The sequence below is a fragment of the Curcuma longa genome, chromosome 20 (genome assembly GCF_044706935.1).
Source record: "Curcuma longa cultivar G26 ecotype Majalengka, Jawa Barat chromosome 20, ITB_CL_G26_1.1, whole genome shotgun sequence".
Classification (NCBI taxonomy): Eukaryota; Viridiplantae; Streptophyta; class Magnoliopsida; order Zingiberales; family Zingiberaceae; genus Curcuma; species Curcuma longa.
This window is the reverse complement of record NC_133880.1, coordinates 3795465-3812749: the sequence shown is the minus strand read 5'-3', so window position 1 is coordinate 3812749 and position 17285 is coordinate 3795465. Positions and strand designations below refer to the sequence as shown.

General features: G+C 35.4%; 1 protein-coding gene and 1 pseudogene across 1 annotated transcript; both read left to right on the top strand.

The window, feature by feature from the left end:
* The first annotated feature begins 1118 nt into the window (after positions 1–1118).
* On the top strand, positions 1119–1824 carry LOC141812864 (heavy metal-associated isoprenylated plant protein 28-like). The gene is made up of 2 exons (XM_074700814.1): positions 1119–1187; positions 1279–1824. Exons 1-2 carry the CDS (start codon positions 1182–1184, stop codon positions 1693–1695), a joined length of 423 nt encoding a protein of 140 aa, XP_074556915.1. The 5' UTR covers positions 1119–1181; the 3' UTR covers positions 1696–1824.
* A 7860-nt stretch (positions 1825–9684) lies between these two features.
* Positions 9685–16322, top strand: LOC141813594 (RNA-directed DNA methylation 4-like; annotated as a pseudogene).
* Positions 16323–17285: the final 963 nt, after the last annotated feature.

The window sequence follows — 17285 nt, the reverse complement described above, 5'->3', positions numbered from 1 at the left end:
CGCTGTGTGGCATGTAGGAGTGACAAGCCTATGTATCCGACTCCTCCCTTGTCAAACGCCTCATCTAGATTCGTCAAAGTTTAGGCCAAAGCCGACATTGCCCAACAAGGGGTGGATCTGTTGAACGTCTGGTTCGAGCCAGAGCTACGATGTGGTGCTACGACTAGATACGACTTATAACAACCACTTTGCCAACTGACGAATGAAACAACGGACTACCTCTTCTTTAGTTGCGTCTGATCTCGTTCGATTGGACAGAAGGCAGCAAAGAGAAAGGGTAAGGAGAGAGTGAGTCTAATTAATGAATTGAATAAGGTCGTGTAATAATTAGTAGTATATTTGAAAAAGTATAATAATAATAATAATAATAAGAAAGTGGATTAACTCATTGAAACACATCAACTTCTCGTAATGCACACAAGGCATGGCCAGCTCAGGACCGTGAACGTGTTGTCCAGCAAACACGAACAAAGATGACATGGCAACTTTTTACTTGAACCGATGGTTCACAAAGACAGCGATCCACAATATAGGCCAATAAATCATTCTCCTATTATGACTGCTGACCCAGGAAAGATAGCAAAACCGCCACAACCACCGCCGACCTCACTGCAGCGAACGAATAACTTTATGACACGTAGTACGCGGTAGTCAAACGAACGTTACCGTCGACAGGATCCGTCGCGGCTACCTCGTGATGCGAGATTCAGTGACTTCATGCCCTCAATGTTGTTTTCCTTATAACAGCAAACACATAATCTATGAACGCGGCACACTTCTATTTGTAGTTAATTCATAAGAAAAGACTATAAAGTAATTCGTGAATGAATAATGACAGCGAATTCGAAAACTAACCAGTACAGCACCTCCAACGCTTCCCCCTACTTCCCGGAAATGGAAGGCCGGGACACGTGTCGTTCCTCCGTTGAACTAGAAAAACGTCCGCATAATCCCTGGCCGCTCCTAGATGTTATGGACTGGAATCGAACGAGATGAAGTCGGTGCTAAATTATTTAAAAAATCATTATATTTTAAAAAATACGCATAATTGCATTCCAATCTTCCGCTCTATAAATAGGTACTAAAGCCACTGCAACTTGCTCCATCCAACAACACTACGTCGTTCATAGAAGAAGTGATTCAAAATTCAGCAAAAGATCAGGGGAAGAAAGATTTAAAAAATGACTGTGAGTAGTGTTTTCTTTCCTTTAAAATTAGATTTGTTTGTAGTTGTTGAGAATTTAATAGATGTTTTTTAAAATAAAAATAAAAAAACAGATTGTAGAGATGTGCGTACACATGGATTGTGCGGGATGCGAGAGCAAAATCCGCAAGGCGATCCAGAAACTGGAAGGCGTCGACGGCGTGGAGATCGACATGGCGAGTCAGAAGGTGACGGTGACGGGGCACGTGGAGCAGAAGAAGGTGCTGAAGGCGGCGCGGCGGACGGGGCGGAGGGTGGTGCTGTGGCCGTTCCAGTACGGCGGCGGCGGCGCAGAGTACAACTTCAGCCACCAGAACCAGCAGCACCACCCGGCTCTCGCCGGCGCCGCCTCCTCGTCTTACAACTATTACAAGCATGGGTACGATGACGTGCGGGCGATGCAGGGGAACTATTACGGCTACTACCAGCCGCCGACGCAGGCGGCGGCGATGTTCAGCGACGATAATCCTAATGCTTGTCACGTGATGTGAGGAGCAGTAATATATATAGAGGGTCCCACTTGATTTTAAATTGGATGTGAATATGGATTTTTTTTTTTAGTCGTTTCAATTCGATCTCGATTTGATCTGGAGTGATTATGACGAAACTTGGCAAAAATCGAAAAGGCACTCCTTATTTTCATTTTAATCCAAAGAAAGTTTTTTTTTTAAAAAAAGAAAATTAAATTAGAGTTTAACGTATTTTTCCTTAAAATTTCCCCTCCTCTATCTATTCTTCTAATAAATAAAGTGTCATTCATTGAGTCAAAAAGCAAATTAATATTAACTATTAATTTATGATCAATCATCGAGATTATTCTTTACCTTTCTTTTTTAACTTAACATTTTGAAGATGTTTCTCCGTTAAAGGTTCCATTATATTGAATAAAAGGTACGTTTTAGTGGTGTATAATTAGACATGTTTTAGTGGGAAATAGAAAGAAGAGGATACGTTGAGATTTATTGAGACATATATGTTTTGTAAAAAAATGATAAATCCAAGTCAATTTTTTCCCTGGGTGGCCGGTTCGGTCCCATAAAAGTTTCCCACCGACCACTAGGGTAAATCGGGAAGCGCATACGACGGCCAATCCAGATGCCCAGCATCCTTTGATTGCGTTCCCCATTTGAAAGAAAATTCTTACAAATACGCCGTAGCTGGGAATCGAATTGCGGGTCCCTAAATCACAACCCGAATGTTCTACCGTTGCACCATTGCCCCGGTGACCATATATGTTTTGTAATATGTTGTCGTATTAGGTCTATGGAATTAAATTATTAAAAATATCATTAATTTTATCATCCTAAATGTTAGACATCCATAAAATAGAGAATTAAAATAGAATATGTAATTTTGTTTAGCTTAATTTACACTATGAAATGAAATGAATATTTCATTGCCAGCAACATGTTTGGTTTGTAGAATGAAACAACCTTATGAATACTATTTTGCATGATGTGTAAGAGAGTAATCTCCATTTGCTCCAATCAAACTTCCAGAACTTATAATTGCAAAACAAAAAAAAAAATCAGTCTTAAAGGTCAAACTATACAAGTTCTACTCCATCTGATGATGTGTAAGAGAGTAATCTCCGTTTGCTCCAATCAAACTTCCAGAACTTATAATTGCCAAAAAAAAAAAATCAGTCTTAAAGGTCAAACTATACAAGTTCTACTTCATCTGATGCTAGTAGAAATTTTTGGTATAACAGAAGAACCAGAAGAACAAATTCAAGATCTTAATTCTCTTTAAAAGAATTCTCTCTCTTTTTATCTATATATTTTCTGTTTCTGTAAGCTAAATTTTGTTAATCGTCGAAAATACTGGACATCACCAATTCTTGCACAAACTCTGTTCGCTTTTGCTTTTGCTCCCTCTCCTCATGAGTCAGTGAAGCATCACTGAGACCAAAAAGAATAATTTGGATTAGAGGTAGGGTTCCAAACAAGTAATAGCAATCATACTTTGTCATATCATCAAACAAAATAGAACCATATAGCATATGAGAAACATTTGGATAAGTGTACATGTACATCTTATAAAAAAAATGACAGGAACACTAAGTTCATATTCAAATAATCACTCAGAAAAAAAATTGACATGGTGCTCCCAGAAAAATTGGTCTCTTGTAATTTCAGAGTTCTCATAATTAATTACTATAATTTAAAAAGAGAGATGGTATAAGTTTATGATTATAGAGGGTGTTAGTACATACCTAATCCTTTACCGATTTACAAATGCATTATACTATTTTTCTAAACAAATAATATGAGAGAGAAAAGAAAACTATTTTATATCGATCACTGTATTGATAAACTGATGATTCTATATCGCTTATGAATACTTTCATAGTACTTCCATCACAATTTTACCAAACACAAGCCAAGAAATCAAAATTTCACTATCAATTTGCCATATATCCATGTTGACTTTTCAACATCGTTATGTTAAAGTGTTATTTTTTCTTTGGGTTAGTGTTAATCATAGTTGCAAAAGTTGTGTCAAGGAAGCCTTAATTACTCCTATTGGAACTCAGTTAAAATAATAAAGATGGCACAAGACATATTGAATCAAACAAGAATTAACAAGAAGTATAAAAATTGAAAATTCTGCATATTCGCTCATACTAATTGACATTATGAATGAGAGAATGTTATGTAATTATAAAGGTACACAGAAACCTAATGTCATTTTCATGTCGGTCACAAAACAATACAGATGAATACCAATAAAATACCAATGAGAAAGGCAAGGATAACGAAGCTAGTACCTCTCTTCTTTCTCTTTACTTTTTTCTTCTTTGAAAGCAGAAGGTGTCAGTGTATCTTCAGCGTTAGATGCAGACAAAAAATCCTCTAACGCATCTGAGATTTATTTCTTAACCCATCTTCTAGGGGGGTCAAACTAAGGGTGAGCAAAAATTCGATTAAACCGATCAAACCGAACCGAATTAAAAATTCAGTCGGTTATTTCGGAAGTTCGATTATTTTTTTTAAAAAAAAATTGATTAATTCGGTTCGATTTCAATTTTAAAATTTCTTATTCGGTTAAATCGAATAAACCAAATTAATTAAATTAAAAAATAATTTATAAATTTTAAGTAACTAAATTTATAAATCCTTAATTCATTAGTAAAATTTTTATAATATTTAAAAAAATTGATTAATTCGGTCGAAAATCGAATTAACCGATAAAATATCGATTCGGTTTGTTCGATTTTTATTGAAAAATTTGATCGGTTCAGTTTGTTTGAAAAAAATCGGTTTATTCGGTTTTCGATTAATTCGATTCGGTTTTAACCGAATATTCATGACCCTAGGCCAAACTTTGCAGATGGGTTTCACTTCTGTCTAGGAATGTTCGCAAAGAGGGTTCCTTTCTGATTATGACTGTTTGTCGAGGGACTGCAATCATGAATTCGGATGATATTTGAGTTTGTTGAGAGATTGCATTTATGATCAACGGGCTAATCGGAGGAAATTGCAGATAATTACGTTTCTTAATGTAATGCAAAGTTAAAGAAACAGAATTTTGACATGAGTCCTGATCCAAATCAGATAAATATCATAATTCAAAAGTTGGCTGAATTATGTCAGGAAAAAAAGGATATCCTCAACATGGATTGGTGAGTTGCTACAATGTGATAAAGCATTTTTGTTTGATTCGTATCACAGCCAGGACAAACCTGCAAAAAGAATGAAAAGATTAGCAAATAGACTCCTGCAAGAGCAAGATATGAAAATTCAAGGACTTACATTTTCTAAAAAGTCAAACACATTTGCACTAAATACAATTTTAAAATCCAATCTACAAGTAGAAATTTTAGATGGACATGAAAAAGCTACAGACAAATTTAATGGAAGTTTTTATCTCAGAGTTCTTTTAATGTAAACATAAATTCATCTTAAATTTGTAGAAGAAAAAACATCTTTTTGCATAAAGAGGATTTTTTTTCAAGCATAATTAAGGCACATCCCTGTTTAGCGATGGATCTTACTCTCATTTTAAGCTTGAGACTCATCTCTGTTTAGCTTCCTAATTCCAAAAAGATATAAATTACTGTCTCATTCTCTCTTTCTTTTAGTCTTCATTCAATCTGTAGAGGAGAAACAACAGTATCAGGAGTATTGTTATTTTCTCCTTTTCAAGCTTAAGGCACATCCCTGTGTAGCAACTCATTTCTTTGAGTATTCCTTTTCAAGACTAACTGCAGTTTTAATTTGATACAAGGTTTCTCATCAGCAAAATTTTTAATAACAACTACTTCACTAAAATGCCCATTCTAATATTGACAGTTCTATCAAGTAAAAAAACAGAAATTACAAATAGAGACAGAACAAAATCACTGCTTCAGTTTGAGACAAAGTTCAGCTATTGAAATTATCATTAGAAAAGGATGAATCTTTTGTTTGCGTCAATCTAGTCCTATTTGTGAAATGACAATATTGATTTATACCATTTTCTTTCAATCTAGTAGTTGGTCCCCAAATAGCCAATTCTTGGATGAAATACACACTTGCTCACAATGTGAAACAGTTTGAGAATATTGATGTCTTTAGTCATATAGTTCAAAGAAACTATATTTGTAGCAACTTTGGGAGAAGGAAAAAAAGACAGTGAAATAGAAACCTAAAATGGAGAAGCCTCGAATAGAATCATATTTTAGGGAGCTCGTTAGATAGAAACCTAAAGTTTGAATGCAGCAAATTGAGATATTTTCATATTTCCAACTAGAGAACAAATTCATCCTGTAAAGAAAAAATTGAACTATTCCTAGCACATTGGAGCTACTTCTGTCAACAAGAAAGCAAGATCAACTTTAAGAGTTAAGACTACCTTTACGACGAATAATATACAAACGTAGCAATTTGAACCCCTGGTCTAAAATCTTGTCGAGAATACATTGGAATGAACAGTACTCACAGCAGGTCTAGATTCGAAAAGATGCTTCTGTGCAAGGTGAGAGCACAGCGAACCAAAATCATGGGGCTCGTTGCAGTACGGGCAGGTTAAGGGCCGTGGAATTCCGTCCACCTTGAATTCATAGATGCTCAAAGCTTCTGCAATGATTTCAATTTGGAAGCCAAGAACTAGGGTAAGAGCTTGGGTTCCCGATCGAACAAGGAGAAAACCAGATTCAGAGAAAGAATGCCGATGGAAGAGATTATATTGGAAAAGAAAAGGCACTTGGAGTAAGATTGTCGCTATCAAGCAGGTCTAGCAAACCTCAGACCATGAATTTCTGGTAGTCATAACTGTCGGCCCCGGGGAATCCAAGGCGGACCATTGGGGGCAAGACCGGAGAAGCGATTGTTGCAAGCGAAGGCGCGGCCTTGGATCCAACGCTGAACAATGGAGCCTGCTTCCCCTTTTTTGCTATCTCTTCCTTCTCGCTGCTGCTACTTCCTGATGGGATCACTGGAATGGAGACCAGTCGACGGAGCAAGGCGAGAGAGAGAGAGCAGGGAAGGTTGATTTATAGTTTGAATCGAAGTATCGCGGTGCCAAACTCTAATTTTAGATAAATATAAAAAATTGTTAAGCTAAATTAATTTAAATTTATGAAACCGTAAAATCCATGCTGAATTAAAAAATACCCAATATTTTAATTAAAAAATAGACCGTAAGCTAATAAAATAATTAAAAATATGTATTTTTAATTATCTGTATTTTAAAATCTTTTAATATATTATGTAAAATAAAATAAATCAAATTGAGTCCTTGAAACCAATTAAGGCAGTAAACAGTAAACGAATCGCAAATTTGATTTGATAAATACATCTAAAATTAATTGAATAAATAAGTTTAAATAATTCATTAAATAATTAAATTAGGAATTATTTATCAAAATTAACTACAGATTTTGACTCTTTTTTAAAATCGAGCGTATTTTTCTAATAAATTACCGTTAAGACTACATTGCTGTCTAGAAACGGCATTTAGACGGCCGTTCCAAACACTAGAACGGATAGAAACTGGCTAGCGGCGTCCGGGCCAGGCGGCGCGACTGCAGAGCGGGCGCTGGCAGTGCTAGAGAGGAGCTCCTCTGCACGGTCCCGGATGGCGCCGCGGAGGTGCGGAGCCACCTCGCGACAACGTCCTCCCATTTCCAACCGCGTTGAAATTTCACAAATTAAACGCCATCGGACGATTCACAGGACCAGACCTTACTTGCAGCCGCGGCGCGGCGTCGGTTCTTACTTCTTACTTATGGCAGCGCCGGAACGAAGAACTCGGACGAATTAGATAGCCTCGACTGAGGAACGGAGAGTCCGCTGTCAACCACGCACCTCGTCCTCCACCGTAGCAGGTAGATCGAAGAACACCAAGCTCCAAATGACCAAACCTAGGGTTTGGTGTAATAGGAAGAACGCTACATTGCAACCTAAAAAAATTAGGCGAATTAAGCATCTAAAAAACCAACCAGTTTCCCACCAAAAACAAACGAAACCATGATCGATCAGTAGGTCTTCGACAGGAGAACCACGTGCTGATTGAGGAAGATGATGAAATCGAAGACTTTGGACGATTTCCGCCATGGGAGACTTCTCCGGATCTAAAATGAGCCGTAGCCAGCGGAGTGAGTTGGGAATTCCATCGACAAGAACTTTCATTACCAGCCTTAGGATCTTTATCAAATGGCTATAAGAAGCCTGTAGCTAAGCTCTCGTAGTTTAGACTTCTGCAACAATAATTTAGAAAATAAATATACTCTTCAGAAACAACTTTTCACCAGATTTATCAATATTTTTATTTAAATTTATATAATTTTTTTGTCGCATTCTATAAGCGCCTGTAGCCTGTAGCTAAGCTACGTGGTGACAGGAGAAACTTCGCTGCTTGCAGTTATTGATTTATTTATTAATGCAGATAATTTCAATTTAACCCCCAAAACTCACCTATTTTATCAAAATGCCTTTAAAAAAAATCTAAAACCATTTCTGATTGTTACGATACTTTTATATAACATTAAACTCTTTATGAAGGGCTTACTTATGCCATAGTAGAGGAAATATTCATAGTATTTGATGAGGTCTTCGACGTTTCCAAAATCTAAAAACTTTAACTATTGTCGTTTTCCGTTTCCGTTTCCACGTTTTCCGTTTCTCATCTCCCAGTTTCCAAACAGCATAAGACTACATTATTATGGGTGTATTAAAATATATTTCTAATTAACTTTAAAAAAAATCCTATGTGATTTAATTAATATCAAAAGTAAATTATTTTTATTTTATTATTAAAATATTCCCTCTTTTTATCCTGTATTTCGTGATAATTAAATAGTAAAATACGTTTTTAGTGATATTTTAATGATAACTAATAAATATTGGAAGCATTTTTGAAAATCCCCCTAAATTAGTTTTAATTAACAAAATCTCAGCTTAGGGACCTCTCATTCGAAGGCTAAGGAGAGATACTTCAGAATAAATGGACCCTTCTGCAACTTATTTGGGTCTTTCATTTACCCGCTCGGTTAATAGGTTTCCGGTTCAGGCCCATGTAACCGGGTTTAGGGTAACTGGGCGATAAGAACGGAATCGGACGACGGAAGATGCTCTTCCGGTAGAGTCAACGAAGATCGATCGTCCATCATGGACAACAATTCAATGGACGGCTATAAGTTGTATTCATCAACGCTTGCCGTTTTCGGGCGTCTCAAGACAGAGACCGCTCCGGACGGACGGATGATGCTTAAAATAGAAAAGTGATCCCTTTATCTTCTACTATAAAATATATATATATATATAATAAATAAAAGTAAGCTCAAGTTTTAATGCGCTTGGCTTATTAATATTAACGAATAAAAGACAAATAATTTATAGATAAATTTACTTATTAATTTATCTAAATTTTATTATGTTTTTTTGTTTAATTTAAATATAAAAAATTCTAATTTTAAATCATCTATAATATGTTAAAATACATAAATAGATTTTAATTTTGTATCTAGAAAAAAATTTATTAATTTGAGTGTGTCAAGGGACGAAATTGTTTTGAAAAAATCATAATTATCATATACGGCTTTACAAATCTTATTTTATTTACTTTTGATTAATATATATATATATATATATATAATTTTAATATTAATTTCATTTAACACTTCCTTTCTGAAGATGATCAATTTCATAATCATCTATGAAAAGATAAATTAAAAAATTATAATTAACTATTACAAAAGGAGATATTGTCTCAATTTGATTAAGAATCAATTTTTATTTATTTCAATAAATTTATTTTATTGTAATCAACTTAATTATATTCTGTGACTTATTTAACACTTTCCATATATGCATTTATTAATTATTTTCATGCACAATATTTAGTTTTCTATTTTGCATGAACTACTGTTTGGTGTAACCTATAAATAAGCAGATCAGTCGTTTTTCTCATAAACCTATTCACCGAAACCTCGATCCTTGGTCGCTGGGCGATTCTGGTTCTCCGGGCGATTCTTGTTCTCCGGGCATTAACCTTCGATGTCTACTCCGTCGATCACTGGAAACCCTCCTCCGCTAAGTTCCATCACAGGAAAGCGGAAGGCCTCCCAAGCAAAACTTGACGCCTTCGGTAAGTTATTTTTCTTCTTTTCCCCAAGTTTGGATAATATTAGAATGGGAGATAAGGGTGATTTTTTTTGTTTTTATGCGCTCAGGGTTGGAGATTAATGAAAGGCCACATAAAATGGTAATCTTGGGTTTTGAAAATCTCTCCATATCTGATTGCGGCACAAGAAAAGGTATAACCTTCACTTTCTTCTTATCTTTTTACTGTTTTTAATGTGATTATCATAATTTAAATGCATGCATCTATTGAGTCGTTGCTACTTGAAAATGGAGGAACTCGAAAATGGTTTCTAAATATAATCTATGTTCTTTATATGCTAGGGACTCGGAAAGAATGAGTCAAACTGAAATGGGGTAGCATATATCAATGGTCTGCTATTAACTTATATTAATTTATTAATGATATTGAATATAATTATAGATTTTGTAATCATGATTTCAACAAGAAAAGTTCTCAATGAGTCATCTTGATGCTGCGTAGCCTTTTATTTAACATCCTATAGAATGATGATTTGATCTTTTATTATTCCCTTTTTTGCTTTACTGGAAACTTAAAGTGACATTAGCAATGCCTATGCGCTACAAACATGTTACCAAGCATAAGCATTGGTTGCCTTTTTTTTTTTTTAAAGAATTATTTGAAGATAGAAAATTACTTGATATTGAGATTGATCACAGAAAAGCTTCCTCCGCTGAGTTTGACTACTGGAAAGCCTCTTCCACTGAATTCGATCACCGAAAAGCCGGTGATCGTTAGGGTTAGCGGAAGGCTTCCCAAGCAAAACTTGACGCCTTCTGTAAGTTATTTTTCTTCTTTTCCCCCAGTTTGGATAATATTAGAATGGGAGATAAGGGTGATTTTTTTTTTTGTTTTTATGCGCTCAGGGTTGGAGATTAATGAAAGGCCACATAAAATGGCATTCTTGGGTTTTGAAAATCTCTCCATATCTGATTGCGGCACAAGAAAAGGTATAACCTTCACTTTCTTCTTATCTTTTTACTGTTTTTAATGTGATTATCATAATTTCAATGCATGCATCTATTGAGTCGTTGCTACTTGAAAATGGAGGAACTCGAAAATGGTTTCTAAATATAATCTATGTTCTTTATATGCTAGGGACTCGGAAAGAATGAGTCAAACTGAAATGGGGTAGCATATATCAATGGTCTGCTATTAACTTATATTAATTTATTAATGATATTGAATATAATTATAGATTTTGTAATCATGATTTCAACAAGAAAAGTTCTCAATGAGTCATTTTGATGCTGTGTAGCCTTTTATTTAACATCCTATGGAATGATGATTTGATCTTTTATTATTCCCTTTTTTGCTTTACTGGAAACTTAAAGTGACATTAGCAATGCCTATGCGCCACAAACATGTTACCTAGCATAAGCATTGGTTGCCTTTTTTTTAAAGAATGATTTGAAGATAGAAAATTACTTGATATGTAGTAGTTTTTTTCCCTTTTGAATTGGGTGTTGTGATGCTGTGTTCAAACACTTAAACATTAGATAAGCGGCAGAAACTTGATTCAGACAGAACAGTTAGAGTGGTGGGTTGTTGTGAATGTTTCGTTCATTAGGTTACCACGAAGATCTATCGTGTAATTGTTACAATAAAGTGGTGTTTGTATAGGATTATTACGTTCCTTTTGTCTACGTGTTTCTACTTTTCTTCTTGTAAATTGTAATTCTTGAATCACATGGGTTTAGTTTTTCTGTTTTGGTGAAAGGGAATCATGAACTCTTGTATAATGTCCAATGATGTAAGCATAAATCTACTGGAATGACCTGAGGAGTTCCTTACAAGTTTGTAATTGACTTAGTCTTAAAAATGATAGCCCCTCATGTTTGTGTTTTGCTTTTGTAATTTCTGATAAGTAGCTTTTATTGGCTGCCTATTTTGTGAACATATTTGACTGAAAATTTCTCATCAATGAGGCTTCTAAAATGCAGTTCTCAATGAGCTTGCAAGTAAGAAGATGTTGGTTCAGCATCTTGAGACAGTTCAACACTCCCTGTCTGTCAAAGATGTGCTGCATTCCGTTCTGGTTAACACCTAATCTTTGTTTCTGTATACTCCTTTGTCATTTGATTTGAGAGGTGGTTATCTTTTAACATGTTCCTCTTTCTTCCACTTGTTTACATTAACACAGTTTATGATGCTCCTACTTGCAGTAAATCAGATAATGTAATAATTCATTTTAACTTGTAATCACTTCTTTTCTTTTTTTATAAATATGAATGCTATCGCTTGCTCAAAAATGATATTTTTGAAGCAGAAGTAGCTGATGAAGACCCAAATTTTTAAGGTTTTCCTGTGTTTTATTCCCACAATTATTCTCTCTTTGTTAAAAAAAAAATCTTTGATTCTGTTTGCCAACCTAATATTTCCTAGCATATGTATTGTTCCATGGACAGGATTTTCATAGATCTCCTGCAAGCATATTGCCTTACATGCCTAAAATTATTTAGTTACTATCATCTTTCTTTTGAACATCTAATTTCCCATCATAATTCGTTGGTTTAGACTTCATCTGTTGAATCTGTTAGTAATCTTCTTTCTCTCTCTCTCTCTCTTTCTCAACAAGCAGCAACCTTCCAGAAATACAAAAGAATTTAAGGGGAGATCTAAGGACCGTCGAAGTTTGTATATGCCTGATAAGGTAATGTTATCAATTCAATATCTTATGTTACATCATCAAGAAGATGATGTTACCTTAACCTAATATTTCAGAATTGTTTACTATTTCAATATTGCATTTTCCTGTGATTTATATCTACTATTATCGGCATTGCTAAAATGACACACAATTTTATGGTATTATATTATGATTCCTTAATCATAAGAATTTCCAAAAGGATGTTTTTGCCAGCACATAATTCTCACATAGAATTGGTTATTAATAGGAAATTATTCTATAAAATATAATGATATTGAGCATGTATTCTAAAATCACTTGCAAAAACAAATTATTGGACTCTTTTTTACTATCATCCCTCGCCTTTCAAAATTTTTTGGAAAATGTATAGCTCTTGATTTGCCTACTTGGATGCTGTTATTATTTTTTCTAGTTTAATAACTTTACTTAATCTTAAAAAATATTCTGCAGTTTTGCTTCAAATAATTGATTCATTCTTGTTTCACTTTCTGTGCTTTCTTTAGTTAAATGATAGAAGGGGAGTTTGATAAAATAAAATAGGTGAAAAGATTCGTCTCGCAAAGACGAATCCAACAAAACTTGTTTGGATCAAATCGGAAGTCGTTTGGTTAGTAAACCAAGTGAACCAAAATTTAACCCGGTTCGGTTCAATCGTTATAATGGGATTTAACCGGTAGTTTAGAATTAATTGGGTAAAGTTACTGTGCACTCCTCTTTAAAAATATTTTTTCTCTTTTCTCTGTCTCTCTCCGCGCGACTCGCGCCCGCCGCCCGCGCGGGCTGCGTCCGCCAAACCACCGCCCGATTCCGCCGGCGGAAAACGCGGAACGGAACGAGGAGAAGCTATAAGAGGAGCCGCGACCCAACCCTAGCCACCACTCCTCTTTGCCCTCTGCTCGCGTCCGCCCAAGCCGCCGCCTGCAGCACCGCGACGCCTCTGCCCTGCACAGAGACGCCGCCGCCCAGCCAACGCGCGCGCCAGCACCGCCTCCCTTTCTCCCTTGCGCTGTTCGCCGGAGAAGCACGAGCGCCAAGCCCACGCCGCACGCCGCCGCCTGTGGCGCTCCCTGCCCTGCCGCTGCTCCGCCGCCAGGACAGCAGCCAACGCCTTCCCTCTTCACGCGAGAAGAAGAAGCCCTGTTCGGCCGTGTTCACGCGAGTGAAGAAGTGGTATTAGGTTGATTAATTTAATCATTTGATTAATTAATTGAAGTTAGTTTAATTAATTAAGTTAATTAATTTAATTGTTAATCAATTAAATGAGTGATTAATTAACCTGTTAGTTCAATTAAGTAATTAGCATTAGATTAATAAGTAGTTAATTAGTTTAAGTGATTAATTGATAGTTAATCTAGTTAGTTAGACTATTAATTCGTTTAATTACATCTTAATTAATTTAATAAGTAGTTAATTGTTAAGTTAGATAATTGATTAGTTAATTAATGTGAGATTTAATTAATTTATAGTTAATCAGATTTTTAACTAAGTTAATTGAGAAGTTCGATTAATTAAGATCATTAGATGATTAGTTGAGTAGCTAATTAATTTAAGGTTTATTAATTGGTTAATTAAATTATGGTTAATTCGGGCTGATTTGATTAAATAAATTATATTTGATTAGGAGAATTAATCTAGTTTAATTAGAATAATGGGGAGTGATTTGTGGAGGGTTAACTCTTGACCCGGTTAAATAATTAGACCAGATTAAAGATTTTAGTTAAGTTGTAGTTATGATTTTTCTAGGTCGTGCGAAGAAGGCGCTAGAGCACCTCGGAGAAAGTTTCCGATTTCACAAATCTTAGCATTAAAAACAAGCAGACAAGGTAAGTACATTTCTCACCTGCAGTATGAGTTGTTCCGTTACTTTCTTTATTGTTTCCACAATATGATTTGATAGAGCATGCATAAAGTATTCTTTCCATGACATCATTTTAAGTTAAAGCAAGTGTAAATTGTTTCTTCCAAATTGCATGATATAAGAAGTATAAGAAATGTATTTTACTTTTAAGAGGCGGGTATCGGGCCAAAGGTTCGCCCATCGAGAACACTTGGTACCAGGATTCATAAACTTTAGTACTTAGCCTGGAGGTCTAGAGTTCGAATCCTGGGGAAGGCAAAAATCTACTTCCAGGGGTGGAAAGTCCAGATGAGTAACGACACGGTCGACGAGCCGACGGTCGACGGTCGACGACCACAAGGGTCGCCAAATGGGCCGCCGAATGGACCGCCAAATGGGCTGGGCCGGATGAGTAACGACACGGTCGACGAGCCGACGGTCGACGGTCGACGACCACAAGGGTCGCCAAATGGGCCGCCGAATGGACCGCCAAATGGGCTGGGCCGGGTCGTTACAATTCAAACGTATGACTTTCAATTATAAAGAAGCTAAGAAATTTTCTATGCAATACAAATATTTCCATGTTCAGGTAGTTTCTGCTTAAGTACATGACTTCATAACTACAAGTTATTTCCTGTTTAATTACTAAGAAAGCATGCAATGATTTCCGTTGTTTTGTGAGATTAGGTATGTACTTACTAAGCTTTGCTTATAGTTGCATTCCTTATACTGCAGATAGAGGTAAAGAAAAGTGTTAAGCAACGGGAGGCAGCAGGAGCAGTGTTTGATGTGTGGTGTCGACAGAACCGCGGAATAAGATCAAGAAATTAAATAAATATTTATTTTATGTCCAAGAATTTATATTTAGTTCTTTTGCTTCCGCATGTTAAACAGAAAAAGAAAAGTTTATTTGAGTTATTTTATTTACTGAGTAAAAGTTAAGGAAAGATTAAGCACGTAACGTCTCCCTACTAGTATAAGAAAGATGTGGGGCGTTACAATAATGAAGTGAAGAAACAAAATGAGAAGCATGGAATCGATCAATTTGTTTTTCCCTCTTGCAATGATGCATATATATATATATATGATTTTCCACTAAACAAGAATAGGGTTGTGCTTGTATTGTGGGGGCAAATGCTAGTGTTAGAGTGGGGAATTATTATGAAAACAGTAAATATAATTAACATAGAAAATTAGGTCGATTGCTAAATCTATCTTGTAATTTTAAATATCTATGAGGTATATATATTTGGAAATAATTAATATATATTATATATATGAAAATCTAACCAACTTAATCCATTTTTAGATATGATATGATAGATGATGTAGATAAAAAAAAATGATTGAACACTAGCATATGATAGTTTAGCAAGATCATAATAAATTTACTAAAAGTTGCAAAATAAATTAATGATACATGTAGCGATTAACCGTAAAGATCAATATAACTTTTAGTGACAAATTCATAATTAATGATTAGTAAATTAAATTATCAATGACAATAATGATGGTAGACGCGCTCCTATTTGCCTAGTTACTAAGCTTGTGCCTCTTCATTTTTCCCTTAATAGAGTGTAAGAAGATAATAATTGAGCTTAACTACACTCAAGCTTGTGCCTCTTCATTGTTCCCTTAATAGTGTTGGGACTCGTGAGAGCTAGATCGCTTCTTGTCTTGATCTTATTTTCGTTGTTTGAACGCGCAACGGAAATATTGATTCAAACGTGACTCCACATGCACAACTCCTGGATTTTATTTGGTATCTGTCTCCTTGAGGTGGTTAATCCAAAAGTCTACTCCGAGTTATTTACCTCCACTATGAACTCCTCCTTTTCGGATACCCTCCGGAGACGAAGAAGCCTCTCACAAGATTGTTCTTACAAGAACATAATAATACAACAAGAAACAAGAATACAAATATAAATGAAAGCAAAAACACCTTTTCAAATGAGATCTTGTTTTAAATGCTTTCTTATTGCTTGGAATAGTCTCTTGTTGGTCTAGAAATGCATAAACGTTTCTTCCTCAAATTAAAGCCCTAAGAACTGACCCTTGCTCCTTTAAGCAAAATTCGACTTATACAGTTAATGTTAAGGTTGATTTCCACCTATCAATCGATTGATATTCTCTACTAGTCGACTAATTTTCGACTTCCTTTACATGACATTTGGTCATCCTTGACTTGCCAAGACGTCCTGTTGCTTGGCATCCAGTCAACCTTAACCTGCCAGGACTTCCTCGTTATCTAGTATTTGATTAACCTCAACCTACATCAACCTTAACCTGCCGGGACTTCGATGTCCTGTTGTTTGGCATCCAGTCAATCTTAACCTGTCGGGACTTCCTCATTGTCTAGTATCTGATATATTAACCTCAACCTTATAAGTCAACCTTAACTTGCTGGGACTTTTTCGTTGTCTAGTTTGATTAACCTCAACCTACCATGACTTCGCTGTTGTCTAGTATTCGATCAACCTTGTCACAACTTCAAATCACTAAGTGTTCGATCAATCTTGATCCACTTGGACTTTTTTTGTCAACTTTTTTATTGGACTTTTGATCACCTCTATAATCGACTTGGTTAGTCAACCTTGACATGAGATTGATTGCGCCAACAAAGAGAGTGTAAGAAGATAATAAATGAGCTTAACTAAACTCGTCTATTAATTATGTACATCATCATTTAGGAGGGTTTTTAGTCTAGTTAATCGTCTCTTAGGATATATAGTAAATTGTACATCATCATTTCTAATTTCTCAGATTTTACTTTTGGATTTTACTCAAAATGTTTTATACCAATGGAGATATCTTCCATCTTATATCTTTTTTATGTATTTTTAATGTGAAACTTTAATTGTAATTTCAACAATAAAGCTGTGATGATTATGAGATTTCTTAAAAAGTTTTAGTAGGAGTAATTGCTTGGACTTGAAATGTTAGTTGTAAGACACACTTATATTGGTTGGTGGTTCTCAATCTCACTGGAGTGGACCACAAGATGTTAG